Raw genomic sequence first — 17,864 nt, 5'->3', positions numbered from 1 at the left:
TGTGACAAGTATAGAATCGCCTTCTAGGATTTTTTAAAGTCCAAGAAACACAAATTCTAGCTTGTCTCCCACAAAAACACAATTTATGTTCTTCCTTCTTCACCGACTGCAGAGAGGAGGAACTTCCGGTGCTTCTACCCATGGGGCTTCTATTGGTCGACATATCAGCAATAGCTATATAATCCGAATTGAAGTGAAATGAAGGGAATTTGTATTTGGGTTCATTCAACAATCAAGAACCTTAATTGTTATATATATATTGACTCAGCTGTAAAAGAAGTAACCGTTGCAGTCAGTCACGTCAAAAAAAAAGAACCGTTACATACACGCTGTCAAACAGATGCATGCCACGTCAATTCTCCCGTCAAGTCAACAACGAAGACTAACGAGCCTATCATTACTTGCAACTACAGTGGTGCAAGTGAGACGCCGGTAGCTTGAGTGTGTTTTCTGATATGTGTCCTTCAGTTCAGTGACCATATTGAGATTTAACCCTTAAATTGGTGGATCTGCAATTTGTTTACAGAGTCACAGATGCTCACATAAAATCTTGAGTAACAAAGATTAAATTACAGGTGATGTATTTTAAAATGAATTATTCATTAGAATTATCTGCCCGATGCTAAGAAGTAGGGACACTTTTATTTCCAGCTAAATTGGCCCAAAGTGGGTCGTTGTGGAGTCCCCACGTCGGATTCTCGGACACAGTATTCCCATATCGGACACACGGATTCTTCCATGATATTTTGTAGTTCAAATCTATTTTAGCAAACTACATTTACAAAATTAAGTATTCATGTACATAAATATTGATTATCGTATTCATTTTTGCATAAACTAAAAGATTTTACTCGTATTTTTGTGTTTTAGATTAATAAATAACTAGCATAAAAGCCCGTGCGAGGCACGTGCCGTTCGTTTATGCAGTATTTTTAAATAATATTTATGTGTCATTATATTATTTCGAGCGTAAATATAATATTTTATTCTTTGACAAAATATGTAAATATGAAAATGTAATATTTGCAACCTAATAGCATTAATAATAATAATAAGTACTATGTTTTTAAAAAAATTATGGATCAAAAATACATTTGAACTGGTTTTTCTATTTTCAAATTCGTTAGGATATAAGGTCATTATCATATTATCTATATGTTCAAAATTACATTCGAAATAGATACTGAAACTTTTAGATTTTAAATTTATTATACTACATTAAAAGTATCTGTAATTTATTGTTGAAAATTATTAAATTATTTCATATAATATAACATGATTTTGATGAAAACATGTTCTTGATATGTGAATTACGATATCCTAAATCGTGATTAGATGAAGATGTATGACATGTGTTATTTTATATATATTTCTTTTTTTAGCGTAGATTTGGCGTCATAGTTAAGTAATACATGTTGGAGCATATCATTAACATAGTCTTTTTTAGCATATGTTGCACACACTTTGTATAAATAGAAGTTGAAACATATGTTGTATGTAAAAAAACTTATGCCTAATTTATTATAAAAGTATAATTGAACTACTAACCTTATAATTGTACCCAATTTTTTTTTGATATCTTTAATATGGTTTACCCTTTTAATTTTCATATCAACTATATAGTACTTCAATGTCATACATTTTTATTGTTAATTTAAAATATTAGAAGATTATTACTTTGATACAGTATGTTATAAAATTGACTCGTTATAAAAATTTAATTTTTTATCATTAGTTTTCTGAGCTTGATAATTAAGATTTTTAATGATTTTCATGTAATTCTTATAAACCAAATCTCAAATAAATGATTTTCTACAATTTCAAATAGCAAAAAGAGAGTAGATATGAGTTAGGCCCTATAAAGTTCATAAAAACATGAAATATTTAGCTCAATTAGATGTGTAGTTACTATTTTAGCTTTGAGCAAATTCACATTTTTAAATAATTTTTGATACTTGTATTTCTTAGGGGTGAGCAATGTAGCATATCATGTTCAATTGTTAAAGATCAAATCAGATATTCGATATTCTGAATTATGAAAAACTATTCTTGTTCTAGTTCCCTTTAATCAGATATTAGTTTTAACCATATCGCCTGAGATTATCCGGTTCAGAATTAATTCTTTATTTTTAGTTTAATTTGTAAATGATTAATCAATTTAATTGTAGTTTGATTCATTTTTTAATTGGTATGTTATATATTGATTGACGGCATATTATAAATGATAGTTTTAAGACTTTAATATAAGAAACTTATTTCTTTATTTTATTTTATTTTAACCAATTAAAATTTATAACTCAATTCTTTTAGTAGGTCTTGTAAACGCTTTTTATTATTATTTGGTTGACTTTTGATTAAGAATATAGAATTCCCCTAAATTCACCTTTAAATCACATGTTATAATATTTCAAATTCATATATCATCAATATTACATCATTTAGATATATTTTCTGACACCAAATTTGATGTCTTTATCACTATTCTTATATCTATAATTTTTTTTAAAAGATTTAGTTACACGTCGAATTCTGAATTCATAAATTTAAAATAAAAAATAATCTAAATAAGAATATTCTTTCAGTTATCTTATTTAGTGTTCTCCAAAAAATTGCAATCTCTTTATAAATCACCTTTTATAAAAAAAAAAAAAATTAATATGATATAGTCCATGTTGAAAGTCCATCAATTTTTCCTTTCAAAGATGTTTACTGAAATTTTAATTTTTGTGCTTAATTAATTCGTCACATTCATGACTTAAAGTTTCTATAATATTGTATTGGTACTCGTTTAAACTATTAAGTTAGATTTGAATTCGTTCATTTTTATTCGAAATGAGTTATATCTGAATCATGGTTTGAGCCCGATTATTCAGATTCTTTTTCATTTTAAAATTCATTAACGTGAATTATTAATTTATAGGTAGTAATCTACATTTAAACAATATACGAGACTTACCTGAAATAATAACTTGATCTCGAATAAATAAGATATTAAAGAGAATATAAATACAACAGTCTTAATGTATGTGGTTAATGTTTTTTAATAACAAAGTGAATGTTTGTGTAGCTCAAATGGTTTATGTGGTGTTTTTACATTCAAGAGATCATGCGTTCAATTCTTGTGAATGACAATATTTTTTATATATGAGGAGGAGTTAGGTTCGGAGTTAGGTAATTTATTTGCTTAGGAGGGAGGCTTGGCAATGACAATATTTTTTATATATGAGGAGGAGCTAGGTTCGGAGTTAGGTAATTTATTTGCTCAGGAGGGAGACTTGACATGTACCTGTTGGGCTATTATATAGATAAAGGATAAAGGATGATTCATTTTTCAAGCAATTTCTGGTTTTGTTAGTAAGTTTTATTATGTTTAACATGAAATATATATGAATTTTTATTTATTTTTCCGTGTCCCCCGCAACCGTATCCGCATATTTTTATATTTGTCGAATTTCCGTATCCCCGCATGGCCGAGCCCCTACGGATTTGTTTTTGGTAACCCCAAATGGCCTTATATTTATGGAGTTAACCGGATGCTCTATATACAAGAGTATTATCTCTTATCTCCTCGATGTGATACTACGTTTTCCACCACCAAGAAAAAAATGAAGTTGTTTAGCTCTTTTATTCTCTGCACGTTTTGTTCTTGCCAGGGCAGACCCTATGTATTTGAGTGCCCTAGGCGGGATTCAAAAATGGTGCCCCATATTCATAACCAAAAAATCACAATAAGATATATTCATTGTATAAAAGAAAACTTACTTGAATCTAAAGTAGCAAGTGAATATAATGAATTTCTTGTACGCTAAATATCCAAGTTTTCAACCTCCTGCAATAATCTCCTGCAAGCCACTGATGTAGTATCATGAATATAGAATAGTCATCATTACTAGTACACAACAATGTCAAAATAAAGTTATAAAAATGAGTTTACCTTTATTGATTTTGAAACTTTTTTCTAGGCTTTTGAGATGTGAATCTCTCTATGATTTTGCTATAATCTAGAGAACTTGCCAGCTCACTTTAATAGACAATTAAGCCAATCCATTAAGTCTATCTTGAGACATCGAAGAGCGGAGATAAGATTTGATCAGTTTCAATCTAGAAAATATCCTTTCCGCCTCTACCACTGTAACAGGAATGGTCACAACGATTCTATAAGCTATCCAAGCATTTGGATAATTTATTTGTGTTGAACTAGAACTTAAATAATTAAGCACATCTATTGCCTTTGTTATCTCATCGGGTATTACCATTCGAAGCACTAGTAACTTGTTAAACAACTCTGCGCCAACAATATCATATCGCGTATCATGTCTAAGAAATCCCTCAAGCTTCATGCAACAAGATTTTAACCCCTCATCATCACCAGATAAATGCTTCTTCAGGTTAAATAAAAACCCAAATTTTTCCTTATAATCTTGAAACTGTTTAAATCGTTCTTTGAGTTGAAAAGCACCTTGATCAAATGTCTATTTCTTGAATCTTTTGGAAAATGTTCTAAAATTTTTCTAATAGGTCCTTTTCTTACCAATGAATCTCATAGCCACTGATCAATTTTCTTCTACGTACCAGGATCATAATTGATACTAACATCTGAAATTTCTTTCTCAGTCTCTTCTACATTATTCTCGACAAGCCCATCTTTTAAATTTTGAGTTTCTGGCTCCTCGGTTTCAGTCTCCTGCTCAAATTCAGTATATGTAGCTTCATTCTCAGATTCTTTTCTAATATCTGTATTCTCAATAGGAACCCCAATATCACCACTATTAGTTATTTTTTTCCCAAAAAACTTGTCAAGAGAGCCCATTTGTAATTTCTCTACTTCCGCCGCTTTTAATTTCTTTTGCCTTTTTTGATGCCCCGATAACTGGTTTCGCTTCATTTCCAAATTATCTAGTCATCAAACAAAATAATGCAATTAATTTTAGTCATCAATCCCAAATCAGTAAATGACAAAAGACATACTACTTTTTACAAAAACAAATCTCAATTATTCTCTAATTATTCACATCAAATCCTTAAATTGAAAAATAATAATAAACAAATAGTAAATTACAATATTATTAAAAAAGTAATTAGAATAGAAATCTTTAAACCATACATGTGTTATAATTGCTGAATTGCAAAGCACAGATGATCCGATCTTCACGATGAGTCGATGACTTCCAGTATTTTGATAATTGATATTCAGAATGAACAGAGAACAATCTGTGATAATTGATATTCAGAATGAACAGAGAACAATCCAGTATTCTGCATTATCGTATTCATTTTTCATAAACTAAAAGATTATACTCGTATTTTTGTGTTTTAGATTAATAAATAATGCATTTGATTCATTTTTTAAGCAATTTCTGGTTTTGTTAGTAAGTTTTATTATGTTAACATGAAATATATATGAATTTTTTGTTTATTTTTCCGTGTCCCCACACCCGTATCCATAATTGTATATTTGTCGAATTTCCGTATCCCCGCACTACGCACTCGCACTCCCGCAACCGTGTCCTTGCTTTCTAGGCCCGGTGCTATTTGCTTTTTGCTGTGAAGTTGATACTTTTCTTCATTGGATGCCTATGTCTACTTTAAGTGTTGCTCAGAAGTGAGGAAAAATATACATCAGAATTCAGCAATTTTACAATAATTAAACTTTTGTCTTCTGGTGTCACATGCAACTTTCTTGTCACTAGTGTGATTGTATCCTGGTAGTCCCCAATGCATAAGTGGTAGGATTTGTTTTTGGTAACCCCAGATGGCCTTATACTAATGGAGTCAACCGGATGCTCTATATACAAGAATATTATCCCTTATCTCCTCGATGTGATACTTCGTTTGACACCACCCAACATCAAGGATTCTCATTCACTTCCTCCTTCCTAGCAATTTCTTCTACCAAGAAAAAAATGAAGTTGTTAAGCTCTTTCATTCTCTGCACGTTTTGGTCTTGCTCCTTTTTGAGTTAAATCATAGTGATCCGTCTTCTTCTCTGATACTTTACTATCCCTCGTATTGCAAAACTCATGTTGCTTTGTAACTGAGAAACGGATGATCCTGATAAAGACAAGGCGTTAACGCAATCTTCCACTAATGTAGAAAATAATCCACAAGCAAAACCTCTGTTTAGAAGGTCCGTTTCCAGAATGCGAAGTCCATCATCAGTATCCATCCCAGTTGACTCTCTGGATTCTGATGACCAGAAGCTTTTTAATAGCCCCAATGCACACAGCTGGGCGAGAAGACTTTTTGCTTCATTGTGTCAATATATTCCCGGGGTCATCAATCCTTATGCTACAATTGTTCTGATATGGAACAAAATCTTGATTTTCTCGTGTTTATTTTCAGGTTTATTGGACTCGCTGTTCCTTTTTCTGCTGTCGGCAAAGCAAAGGCACAATTGCATAGCTGTTAATCAAACTATGACAAAAGTACTTATATTTCTGCGAAGCGTGACTAATTTTATTTATTTATTGCGTATACTTATTAAGTTTAGATTGGCTTATGTCGCACCTGAACCTGGCAACCCGGGCTTTTTTAATCTAGTCGATCATCCGAAAAGAATAGCTCTCAAATATCTTTCTGGATATTTTCTTGTGGATTTCTTTGTAGTATTACCTCTTTCCCAAGTGATTATGTGGATGATCCTCCGAAAATCATACGGGTATTCTGGGGAAGATGATGTGGTAAATGTTTTGCAATTAGTAATGATTTTTCAGTACATGGCCATGTTAAGTAGAGTTCTTCCAATGCTTGTTGGTCATAAGTCTAAAAGCAGCCTCATACATGATTCATGGTCAACAAAGTTTGTTATCAATCTTCTTGGTTTTGTTCTCTTTAGTCATGTGGTTGGGTCATGCTGGTATCTTTTTGCATTACAGAGGTTAAACCATTGTCTCCGAAATGTTTGTAGCCAGTTTTGGTGTTTTAAGTATTTGTATTGTGGCCAAGAAAACGGCAATGGAAGATATAAAGATGATCCAGCATCACGGAAAAAGTGGAAGGACAACACAAATGCTACTGCTTGTTTTGGTCCAGGAAATTTCAACAATGGAATCTATGTTCAAGCTGTTGGTCTTACAACAGAAACCAACCTGCCAATAAGATACTTATATTCCCTATTTTGGGGGTTCCAGCAGATTAGTACTATGGCTGGAAATCAAATTCCAGCTTTCTTTGTGTTGGAAGTTATTTTCACTATGTTTATTACTGCTACGGGTCTTGTGCTGTTCTCTCTTCTCATAGGAAATATGCAGAACTTTCTCCAAGCTCTGGGGCGCAAGAGTTTAGAAATGTCTGTTAGGCGTTTGGATATTGAGCAGTGGATGAGCCTTCGGCAGGTGCCAGAGGAACTTAGAAAGCAAGCCCGTGAATCAGAACGATTTAATTGGGCTGCCACCAGAGGCCTAAATGAATCGACGCTCTTGGAAAATTTACCTGAAGACCTTCAGAGAAATATACGTCGACATGCCTACTATTTTGTTGAAAGATTCCCAACCTTTGCTCTGATGGATGACTCCATCTTGGATGCCATTAGGGAAAGATTGAAACATAAAACATATATCAAAGGAAGCAAAATCCTTGTTTGTGGAGGTCTAGTTGATAAGATGGTTTTCATTGTTAGAGGGAAGGTTGAGAGCATTGGAGAAGATAATAATACTGTTATTTTGTCCGAAGGGAATGTTTGTGGGGAGGAACTTATTACATCTTGCCTTGTGTATTTTGGTATAAATAGAGATGGAAAAAGAATTAGGATTCCTGTGTACAAATTGGTAAGCAGTAAAATGGTGAGGTGCTTAACTAATGTGGACGCATATACACTCCAGGCTGCAGATCTCACGGAAGTCATCGGTCTTTACTCGGGCAATCTGACAAGAATTCCTTATGATCAAGGTGTAACTAGGAAGGTATCTGCTTACAGGAAGGGTCTTGGATCAAATCATATTAAACTTGCATGGAGATGTAGGAAGAACAGAAGAAGCGTGAACAATTAGTTAGAAAGCTGATATAAGGTGTTAACAGATTCTACATGTAATAGCATACCTATACATAGGTACTTAGATTTGCATTGTATGATTTGCATTGTATGTTCTTATTAAATTGCAATTTAGTTTCCTCTTTTACAGTTCTTGTAAAACAAGTCTTTTTCTCCAGTCCTCGGACATCTGGAGATTTCAAAAAGAAAAAAAATTGTAATTCATCCCAACTGCTCAGCCTTCTAAGAAGTAGATAATGAAAATACTTAAATTGGTGGGTTAAATCTCAATATGGTCACTTAACTGAAGGGCACATATCAGAAAACACACTCAAGCTACCGGCGTCTCACTTGCACCACTGTAGTTGCAAGTAATGATAGGCCCGTTAGTCTTCGTTGTTGACTTGATGGGAGACGTTACAGTCGTAACGGAAGTTACACGTGGAGTGACATGGCAACAGGTGGCGATTTACGTGTACGCCAACTAAGCAGGAGGAATTATAATAGGCAAAAAGAAATATAAACTGTCATAAAACAAACAGAGAGCAATTGGGTGCGAGTGGAGAATTGGGGGAAAAAACCCTAATCATAAAATCGGTCAATTGAGGGTTAGATCATTCATAAAATTGATCGATTGAGGGCGTTTAGGAGTTGGATTACCAACCTACATCTTCAATCTCTGCAGTAAAAGGTATGTCCGTGTTGTTCAATATATGAACTCATATATGTGTTGAGATGTATGTATGTGTGCATTTGATTTTATATGTATGTAGGTGTATATTTATGTGTTATTTTATGTTTTCACAGCATGTCTACCACTATATATCTTCACCATCATAGTGATTTCACACCTCCTCCTACTGTCACTTATGTTGGGGGTAGAACTGAAGTTATAAAAGATTTTGATAGTGATTTGTTATCGTTTCGGGATCTTGAAGATTTTGCTGTAAAATATGAATATGATGTGAATGCTTTGGTATATTTTAAGTGTGATGGTCACAGCTTTAAAGATGGGACTAGATTAATTTATGATGATGTATCTGTCAGAGATTTGGTAGCATTATCTAAGCCCTATGGTAGGATAGACCTTTATGTTGATCATTTTGACCTTGATGAGTTAGTCGATGTTCCACACACCCCAAAATAGAGTAATAAGATTGCTAGTGTTGTGGAGAAAATTGTAGAAGTAGAAACAGTTGGTGATAATAATGAAAAGGAGGAGGATGGTTTGAGTGATGACACGGATGATCCTGATGATCCTGAGTATGAAAATGTGAGAGAAAGTGAGGAATCAAATGAAGAGAGTGAAGTTCCTGATAATGAATGTGGAAGTGATGATGAGTTGCATGCTATACGGGCCAATGCTAAGAAGTTTAAAGACAGCCTTTATAATGCTATGAATATACCTCAGAAATCTCCAAGTGAAGACTCTAGCTTTGAGTCTCAAAACTTGAGGTCTCTGTCATCCTCAAGTGAGGATGAGAATTCTAAAATTGGGTATGTAGGTCCACCTAACCCCAAGAAAAGAAGAGCATTTAAGAAAATTGGAGGTAGGGATGAGGTTCCAAAATGGGAAGTTGGGATAAAATTTGTGAGCATGGCTGAATTTAGGGAGTCTGTGAGGAGATATGGTGTCCTTGAGAGAAGAGGGATTCAGTTTGTTACTAATGATGGTAGATAATGCCAAGTATGTTGTGAGGGAGAGTGTCCCTTCTACATGTGGTGTAGTAGGGACAAAGACAGTGAGACATGCACAATCAAAACACTTGTTGACTCACACTTGTGCACTAAACTATACAGTAACAAAATGGCAACAACTAGATACTTGTGTGATTTGTTTGGAGATAGGATTAGAAAGAACCCTCAGTGGAGTTGTAAGGAGATGGCTGAGACTATAAAAAATGAATTGGAAATTCAAGTTCCTAAGATAAAGATTCTTAGGTTGAGAAAAATGGCACTTGAAGGAATTGCAGGCAGTCTTAAACAACATTATTCAAGGGTCAGAGATTTTGGTCATGAGGTGCTTCTTAGTAATGCTCGCAACACTGTAAAAATTTCAACAACCAGATTGAATGAAGAGGATCCTGTCAAGTTCAAGAGGATATATCTATGCTACTTTGCTCTGAAAAGTGGCTGGAAGGCTGGTTGTAGAAAGTAATAGGATTAGATGGATGTTTTCTTAAAACAGTTTGTGGTGGTCAGTTATTATCTGCTGTTGGAAGGGATGGAAACAACCAAATGTTTCCAATTTGTTATGCTGTTGTTGAATCTGAGAACACATATTCTTGGAGATGGTTTATTTCCTTGATGAGGGATGATTTGGATTTAGAAGATGGCTTTGGATTGACAATAATAAGTGATCAGCAGAAGGGATTAGAAAATGCTGTGAATGAGCTCCTACCATCTGTTGAACACAGACTCTGCACAAGGCATCTTTGTGCCAACTTCAAGAAGAAGTAATGTTACTTACCTTACTATTCAATTTCTTTACTTCACTGTTTTTATTTCAAGTGTAATGTTTCTAATGCTTCCACTTATTTCAGGTTTAATACTGGGATTTTGAAGAGGTGCTTTTGGACAATTGCATTATCAACACACAAGGTGGCTTATGCAAGAGCTATGAGAGAACTTGAGAAATATTCTAAGGCTGCCCATGCACACCTGTCAAAGTTTGACCCCAAGCAATGGTGCAGATCTTATTTTGCAACCCATTCCTTGGTTGACAATACAGACAATAACATGTCTGAAAGTTTCAACAACTGGATCATCAATGAAAGGTACTTACACTTAACTTTTTTTAATGTTTTGTGTCCCCTGTACATGTAACTATTTTGATCACAGTCTATTTTGATCACAGTCTATTTTGTGGACTAGGTTTATGCCCCTGCTTACAATGCTACAAGAGATTCACTATAAGCTGATGACAAGAATGACTACAAGAAGGGATGAAATGCTGAACACTAATCTCCAGATATGTCCCAGAATTAAGAAGAAATTGGATTTTCTAGTCACAGAATCAAGAAAATGGTCTGCTGCTTGGGATGGGGCCAAGAAGTTTCAGGTGAAGAGTGGAACAAGATCTGTAACAGTTGATTTGGAGAATGGAAGTTGTGACTGCAGAATGTATGATCTCACAGGCATACCATGCCATCATGCCATTGCTGCTATCCACTCAAGGAGGCAAGAACCACTTGACTATGTGTCTGTGTACTATAAAAGGGATAAAGACCTTGCTACCTACAAATTTTCACTGGAAGCAATGAAGGGGGAAGAATATTGGGATTTCCACTCAACTGAAATAATGTTGCCACCAGATATTCCTAAAAAACTAAGAGGAAGGCCCAAGAAAATGAGGAGGAGAGAGGAGTGAGAGGGAGGTAGCAGAAGTCAAGCAACACCATCCCCTGGAGTTTTACTACAGAGGTTCACCAATAAGAGAGTAATGCATTGTAGTAATTGCAGACTTCCAGGCCATAGAGTCTCTAAATGCCCAACTAAGAAGTCTGGTGAGAATGAAGCTGCACTTGATGAAGAGGCAAGTAAGAAAAGAAAAGACAACACCACAGAACCTGTGAACAAGTCAGCCAAGGAGAAGAAAAGGCAAAAGCTAGCTGTGAGAAGGCCTCAAAAAGGAATTAAAATTAATGAGCCACAAACTCAAAGCTCACACACTGGTGCTAAAAAGGTAAATGAGCCACCATATAAAGGTAAAGGGAAGTTGCCTATGCAGGAGGAAGAAAAAGATGACAGTGATGAAAGTGAGATAGGTGAAGAAGATGTATAGAGATTGTTTGAGCAGGATTATACAAATGATGAAGCTGATCACCAGGAAAGGGAGGATGCAGAGAAGTGTCAAGGCATTGATGATTTAATTGAGGAAACAATTTCAACATTTAGGATGAAACAGAAGAAGGCCAAGGCAGTGGCTGAAGGTGGAACAGAAGGAGTTCAGCTGGCTGATGATGAGCCCCTTGCTTTCTTTAAGAAAGTTCCAAGAAAGAAGATGCCTTTGGTGAAAGGTAAGGGTGCAGATGAATGGGAGGTTAGTGGCAAGAACTATGCTCAGTTCAGTGAGAAGCTTAGAGGTCTTGTAGGGACAAAGGCTGTGCTCATGCCTATACCAGGATTGGTCCCTTTCAGACCACCAAGATGTACACCACCTGCAAACACACCACTTACAAGAGCTAAACAGAGCAGTAGTTCACCAGAGAAAAGGACTAATGCATTTAGACTAAGCACTGAGTTAAAGAGGCTGAGTGGGTTCAAGAACACTCCAGAAGATCCAATTAACCTAGCTGAGTGAATCAAGTTTGCATTTTAGGCCTAAACATTATGACTTTAAGACATTGGATTTGCTTTTGATGTAATTTTATTATCTGTGTTGGTTTAAGACCTTGGATGTGCTTTTGATGTAATTGTAAGACTTCTTTGGATTTGGTATTCAAGACTTATTGGCTAATTTATGCTATTTATTTAGATTTTTTTCATGTTACTCTCAACTGTTATATGTCAAAATTTATTATAATTGTCATGACAAATTGCAAAGTAGTACAAGTAGCAAAATTTGGTCTTTATGACCTTTTCATTCATTGCATATATGCCAAACATACAACACATTCTGATCAAAACAATTACTCCTAACCACCATTACACATACACATTTACTGCCATAAACCAACTACTACATGTTCATCACAAATGCAACCACCAACACAGCTACCAATATACAAATCTTCAATTGTCTTTTCATTTTTTGCTTCTCAGCCTCCAACATAATTCTATCATCAATCAGCACCTTTCTTTCTTCCTTCAAAAGCTTCTTTTTTTCAACACTCACGGATAAATCATCTTCAACAAGCTTCAACTTCTCCTCCAAATAAATCCTCCTGTGATTTAAGTAAGTAATCACTTCCAAAGCTCTTGGACAGAAATCATCTTCAAACCATTGAAAATAATGACATCCTAGCCCTTCCTATAATTACAAACCACCACAATTTAAAAAAAAAATTATCAAGTGTTCAATGCAAACAAATTATTACCTTAGCTATGTGACAAGTATAGAATCGCCTTCTAGGATTTTTTAAAGTCCAAGAAACACAAATTCTAGCTTGTCTCCCACAAAAACACAATTTATGTTCTTCCTTCTTCACCGACTGCAGAGAGGAGGAACTTCCGGTGCTTCTACCCATGGGGCTTCTATTGGTCGACATATCAGCAATAGCTATATAATCCGAATTGAAGTGAAATGAAGGAAATTTGTATTTGGGTTCATTCAACAATCAAGAACCTTAATTGTTATATATATATTGACTCAGCTGTAAAAGAAGTAACCGTTGCAGTCAGTCACGTCAAAAAAAAAAGAACCGTTACATACACGCTGTCAAACAGATGCATGCCACGTCAATTCTCCCGTCAAGTCAACAACGAAGACTAACGGGCCTATCATTACTTGCAACTACAGTGGTGCAAGTGAGACGCCGGTAGCTTGAGTGTGTTTTCTGATATGTGTCCTTCAGTTCAGTGACCATATTGAGATTTAACCCTTAAATTGGTGGATCTGCAATTTGTTTACAGAGTCACAGATGCTCACATAAAATCTTGAGTAACAAAGATTAAATTACAGGTGATGTATTTTAAAATGAATTATTCATTAGAATTATCTGCCCGGTGCTAAGAAGCAGGGACACTTTTATTTCCAGCTAAATTGGCCCAAAGTTGGTCGCTGCGGAGTCCCATGTCGGATTCTCGGACACACGTATCCCCGTATGGGCACACCGATTCTTCTATGATATTAATATGAAATTTTATCTTTAGAAATTGTAGTTCAAATCTATTTTAGCAAACTACATTTACAAAATTAAGTATCCATGTACATAAATATTGATTATCGTATTCATTTTTGCATAAACCAAAAGATTTTACTCGTATTTTTGTGTTTTAGATTAATAAATAACTAGCATAAAAGCCCGTGCGAGGCACGTGCCGTTCGTTTATGCAGTATTTTTAAATAATATTTATGTGTCATTATATTATTTCGAGCGTAAATATAATATTTTATTCCTTTGACAAAATATGTAAATATGAAAATGTAATATTTGCAACCTAATAGCATTAATAATAATAATAAGTACTATGTTTTAAAAAAAATTATGGATCAAAAATACATTTGAACTGGTTTTTCTATTTTCAAATTCGTTAGGATATAAGGTCATTATCATATTATCTATATGTTCAAAATTACATTCGAAATAGATACTGAAACTTTTAGATTTTAAATTTATTATACCTACATTAAAAGTATCTGTAATTTATTATTGAAAATTATTAAATTATTTCATATAATATAACATGATTTTGATGAAAACATGTTCTTGATATGTGAATTACGATATCCTAAATCGTGATTAGATGAAGATGTATGACATGTGTTATTTTATATATATTTCTTTTTTTAGCGTAGATTTGGCGTCATAGTTAAGTAATACATGATGGAGCATATCATTAACATAGTCTTTTTTAGCATATGTTGCACACACTTTGTATAAATAGAAGTTGGAACATATGTTGTATGTAAAAAAACTCATGCCTAATTTATTATAAAAGTATAATTGAACTACTAACCTTATAATTGTACCCAATTTTTTTTTGATATCTTTAATATGGTTTACCCTTTTAATTTTCATATCAACTATATAGTACTTCAATGTCATACATTTTTATTGTTAATTTAAAATATTAGAAGATTATTACTTTGATACAGTATGTTATAAAATTGACTCGTTATAAAAATTTAATTTTTTATCATTAGTTTTCTGAGCTTGATAATTAAGATTTTTAATGATTTTCATGTAATTCTTATAAACCAAATCTCAAATAAATGATTTTCAACAATTTCAAATAGCAAAAAGAGAGTAGATATGAGTTAGGCCCTTTAAAGTTCATAAAAACATGAAATATTTAGCTCAATTAGATGTGTAGTTACTATTTTAGCTTTGAGCAAATTCACATTTTTAAATAATTTTTGATACTTGTATTTCTTAGGGGTGAGCAATGTAGCATATCATGTTCAATTGTTAAAGATCAAATCAGATATTCGATATTCTGAATTATGAAAAACTATTCTTGTTCTAGTTCCCTTTAATCAGATATTAGTTTTAACCATATCGCCTGAGATTATCCGGTTCAGAATTAATTCTTTATTTTTAGTTTAATTTGTAAATGATTAATCAATTTAATTGTAGTTTGATTCATTTTTTAATTGGTATGTTATATATTGATTGACGGCATATTATAAATGATAGTTTTAAGACTTTAATATAAGTAACTTATTTCTTTATTTTATTTTATTTTAACCAATTAAAATTTATAACTCAATTCTTTTAGTAGGTCTTGTAAACGCTTTTTATTATTATTTGGTTGACTTTTGATTAAGAATATAGAATTCCCCTAAATTCACCTTTAAATCACATGTTATAATATTTCAAATTCATATATCATCAATATTACATCATTTAGATATATTTTCTGACACCAAATTTGATGTCTTTATCACTATTCTTATATCTATAATTTTTTTAAAAGATTTAGTTACACGTCGAATTCTGAATTCATAAATTTAAAATAAAAAATAATCTAAATAAGAATATTCTTTCAGTTATCTTATTTAGTGTTCTCCAAAAAATTGTAATCTCTTTATAAATCACCTTTTATATAAAAAAAAATTAATATGATATAGTCCATGTTGAAAGTCCATCAATTTTTCCTTTCAAAGATGTTTACTGAAATTTTAATTTTTGTGCTTAATTAATTCGTCACATTCATGACTTAAAGTTTCTATAATATTGTATTGGTACTCGTTTAAACTATTAAGTTAGATTTGAATTCGTTCATTTTTATTCGAAATGAGTTATATCTGAATCATGGTTTGAGCCCGATTATTCAGATTCTTTTTCATTTTAAAATTCATTAACGTGAATTATTAATTTATAGGTAGTAATCTACATTTAAACAATATACGAGACTTACCTGAAATAATAACTTGATCTCGAATAAATAAGATATTAAAGAGAATATAAATACAACAGTCTTAATGTATGTGGTTAATGTTTTTTAATAACAAAGTGAATGTTTGTGTAGCTCAAATGGTTTATGTGGTGTTTTTACATTCAAGAGATCATGGGTTCAATTCTTGTGAATGACAATATTTTTTATATATGAGGAGGAGTATGAGGAGGAGCTAGGTTCGGAGTTAGGTAATTTATTTGCTCAGGAGGGAGACTTGACATGTACCTGTCTAACCCCGGGCTATTACTGGCTATATATAGGATAAAGGATGATTCATTTTTCAAGCAATTTCTGATTTTGTTAGTAAGTTTTATTATGTTTAACATGAAATATATATGAATTTTTATTTATTTTTCCGTGTCCCCCGCAATCGTATCCGCATATTTTTATATTTGTCGAATTTCCGTATCCCCGCATGGCCGAGCCCCTACGGATTTGTTTTTGGTAACCCCAAATGGCCTTATATTTATGGAGTTAACCGGATGCTCTATATACAAGAGTATTATCTCTTATCTCCTCGATGTGATACTACGTTTGCCACCACCAAGAAAAAAATGAAGTTGTTTAGCTCTTTTATTCTCTGCACGTTTTGTTCTTGCCAGGGCAGACCCTATGTATTTGAGTGCCCTAGGCGGGATTCAAAAATGGTGCCCCATATTCATAACCAAAAAATCACAATAAGATATATTCATTGTATAAAAGAAAACTTACTTGAATCTAAAGTAGCAAGTGAATATAATGAATTTCTTGTACGCTAAATATCCAAGTTTTCAACCTCCTGCAATAATCTCCTGCAAGCCACTGATGTAGTATCATGAATATAGAATAGTCATCATTACTAGTACACAACAATGTCAAAATAAAGTTATAAAAATGAGTTTACCTTTATTGATTTTGAAACTTTTTTCTAGGCTTTTGAGATGTGAATCTCTCTATGATTTTGCTATAATCTAGAGAACTTGACAGCTCACTTTTAATAGACAATTAAGCCAATCCATTAAGTCTATCTTGAGACATCGAAGAGCGGAGATAAGATTTGATCAGTTTCAATCTAGAAAATGTCCTTTCCGCCTCTACCACTGTAACAGGAATGGTCACAACGATTCTATAAGCTATCCAAGCATTTGGATAATTTATTTGTGTTGAACTAGAACTTAAATAATTAAGCACATCTATTGCCTTTGTTATCTCATCGGGTATTACCATTCGAAGCACTAGTAACTCGTTAAACAACTCTGCGCCAACAATATCATATCGCGTATCATGTCTAAGAAATCCCTCAAGCTTCATGCAACAAGATTTTAACCCCTCATCATCACCAGATAAATGCTTCTTCAGGTTAAATAAAAACCCAAATTTTTCCTTATAATCTTGAAACTGTTTAAACCGTTCTTTGAGTTGAAAAGCACCTTGATCAAATGTCTATTTCTTGAATTTTTTGGAAAATGTTCTAAAATTATTCTAATAGGTCCTTTTCTTACCAATGAATCTCATAGCCACTGATCAATTTTCTTCCACGTACCAGGATCATAATTGATACTAACATCTGAAATTTCTTTCTCAGTCTCTTCTACATTATTCTCGACAAGCCCATCTTTTAAATTTTGAGTTTCTGGCTCCTCGGTTTCAGTCTCCTGCTCAAATTCAGTATATGTAGCTTCATTCTCAGATTCTTTTCTAATATCTGTATTCTCAATAGGAACCCCAATATCACCACTATTAGTTATTTTTTTCCCAAAAAACTTGTCAAGAGAGCCCATTTGCAATTTCTCTACTTCCGCCGCTTTTAATTTCTTTTGCCTTTTTTGATGCCCCGATAACTGGTTTCGCT

The 17,864-nt window shown here is 33.2% G+C and overlaps 2 protein-coding genes and 1 long non-coding RNA gene across 3 annotated transcripts; 2 read left to right on the top strand and 1 right to left on the bottom strand.

Annotated features, from left to right (window-relative positions):
• Positions 1-3,650: 3,650 nt before the first annotated feature.
• Positions 3,651-4,025, bottom strand: LOC141723869 (uncharacterized). Its single transcript, XR_012576387.1, has 3 exons — positions 3,935-4,025; positions 3,763-3,842; positions 3,651-3,678 (listed from the first exon to the last, which is right to left on the bottom strand). It is a non-coding gene; the product is annotated as an uncharacterized LOC141723869 (long non-coding RNA).
• Positions 4,026-5,828: 1,803 nt separating this feature from the next.
• Positions 5,829-8,117, top strand: LOC141676977 (putative cyclic nucleotide-gated ion channel 20, chloroplastic). Its single transcript, XM_074482711.1, has 2 exons — positions 5,829-6,425; positions 6,876-8,117. The coding sequence occupies exons 1-2, from the start codon at positions 6,141-6,143 to the stop codon at positions 7,986-7,988; spliced, it is 1,398 nt and encodes a 465-aa protein (XP_074338812.1). The 5' UTR covers positions 5,829-6,140; the 3' UTR covers positions 7,989-8,117.
• Positions 8,118-9,776: 1,659 nt separating this feature from the next.
• LOC141715040 (uncharacterized) lies at positions 9,777-11,339 on the top strand. Its single transcript, XM_074518529.1, has 4 exons — positions 9,777-10,113; positions 10,158-10,398; positions 10,513-10,746; positions 10,844-11,339. The coding sequence occupies exons 1-4, from the start codon at positions 9,777-9,779 to the stop codon at positions 11,337-11,339; spliced, it is 1,308 nt and encodes a 435-aa protein (XP_074374630.1).
• Positions 11,340-17,864: the final 6,525 nt, after the last annotated feature.

This window comes from Apium graveolens, chromosome 1 (genome assembly GCF_009905375.1).
Source record: "Apium graveolens cultivar Ventura chromosome 1, ASM990537v1, whole genome shotgun sequence".
Lineage (NCBI taxonomy): Eukaryota > Viridiplantae > Streptophyta > Magnoliopsida > Apiales > Apiaceae > Apium > Apium graveolens.
This window is presented reverse-complemented; position numbering and strand designations above follow the sequence as displayed.

Excerpts from the sequence above, each read along its gene's own strand:
- LOC141676977 (XM_074482711.1), top strand. The coding sequence starts at position 6,141 with ATGCGAAGTCCATCATCAGTATCCATCCCAGTTGACTCTCTGGATTCT. Across the intron at positions 6,426-6,875 it reads TTAATCAAACTATGACAAAA|AGGTTAAACCATTGTCTCCG; the intron begins GTACTTATATTT and ends TTTGCATTACAG.
- LOC141715040 (XM_074518529.1), top strand. The coding sequence starts at position 9,777 with ATGGCAACAACTAGATACTTGTGTGATTTGTTTGGAGATAGGATTAGA. Across the intron at positions 10,399-10,512 it reads GAACACAGACTCTGCACAAG|GTTTAATACTGGGATTTTGA; the intron begins GCATCTTTGTGC and ends CACTTATTTCAG. Across the intron at positions 10,747-10,843 it reads AACTGGATCATCAATGAAAG|GTTTATGCCCCTGCTTACAA; the intron begins GTACTTACACTT and ends TTTGTGGACTAG.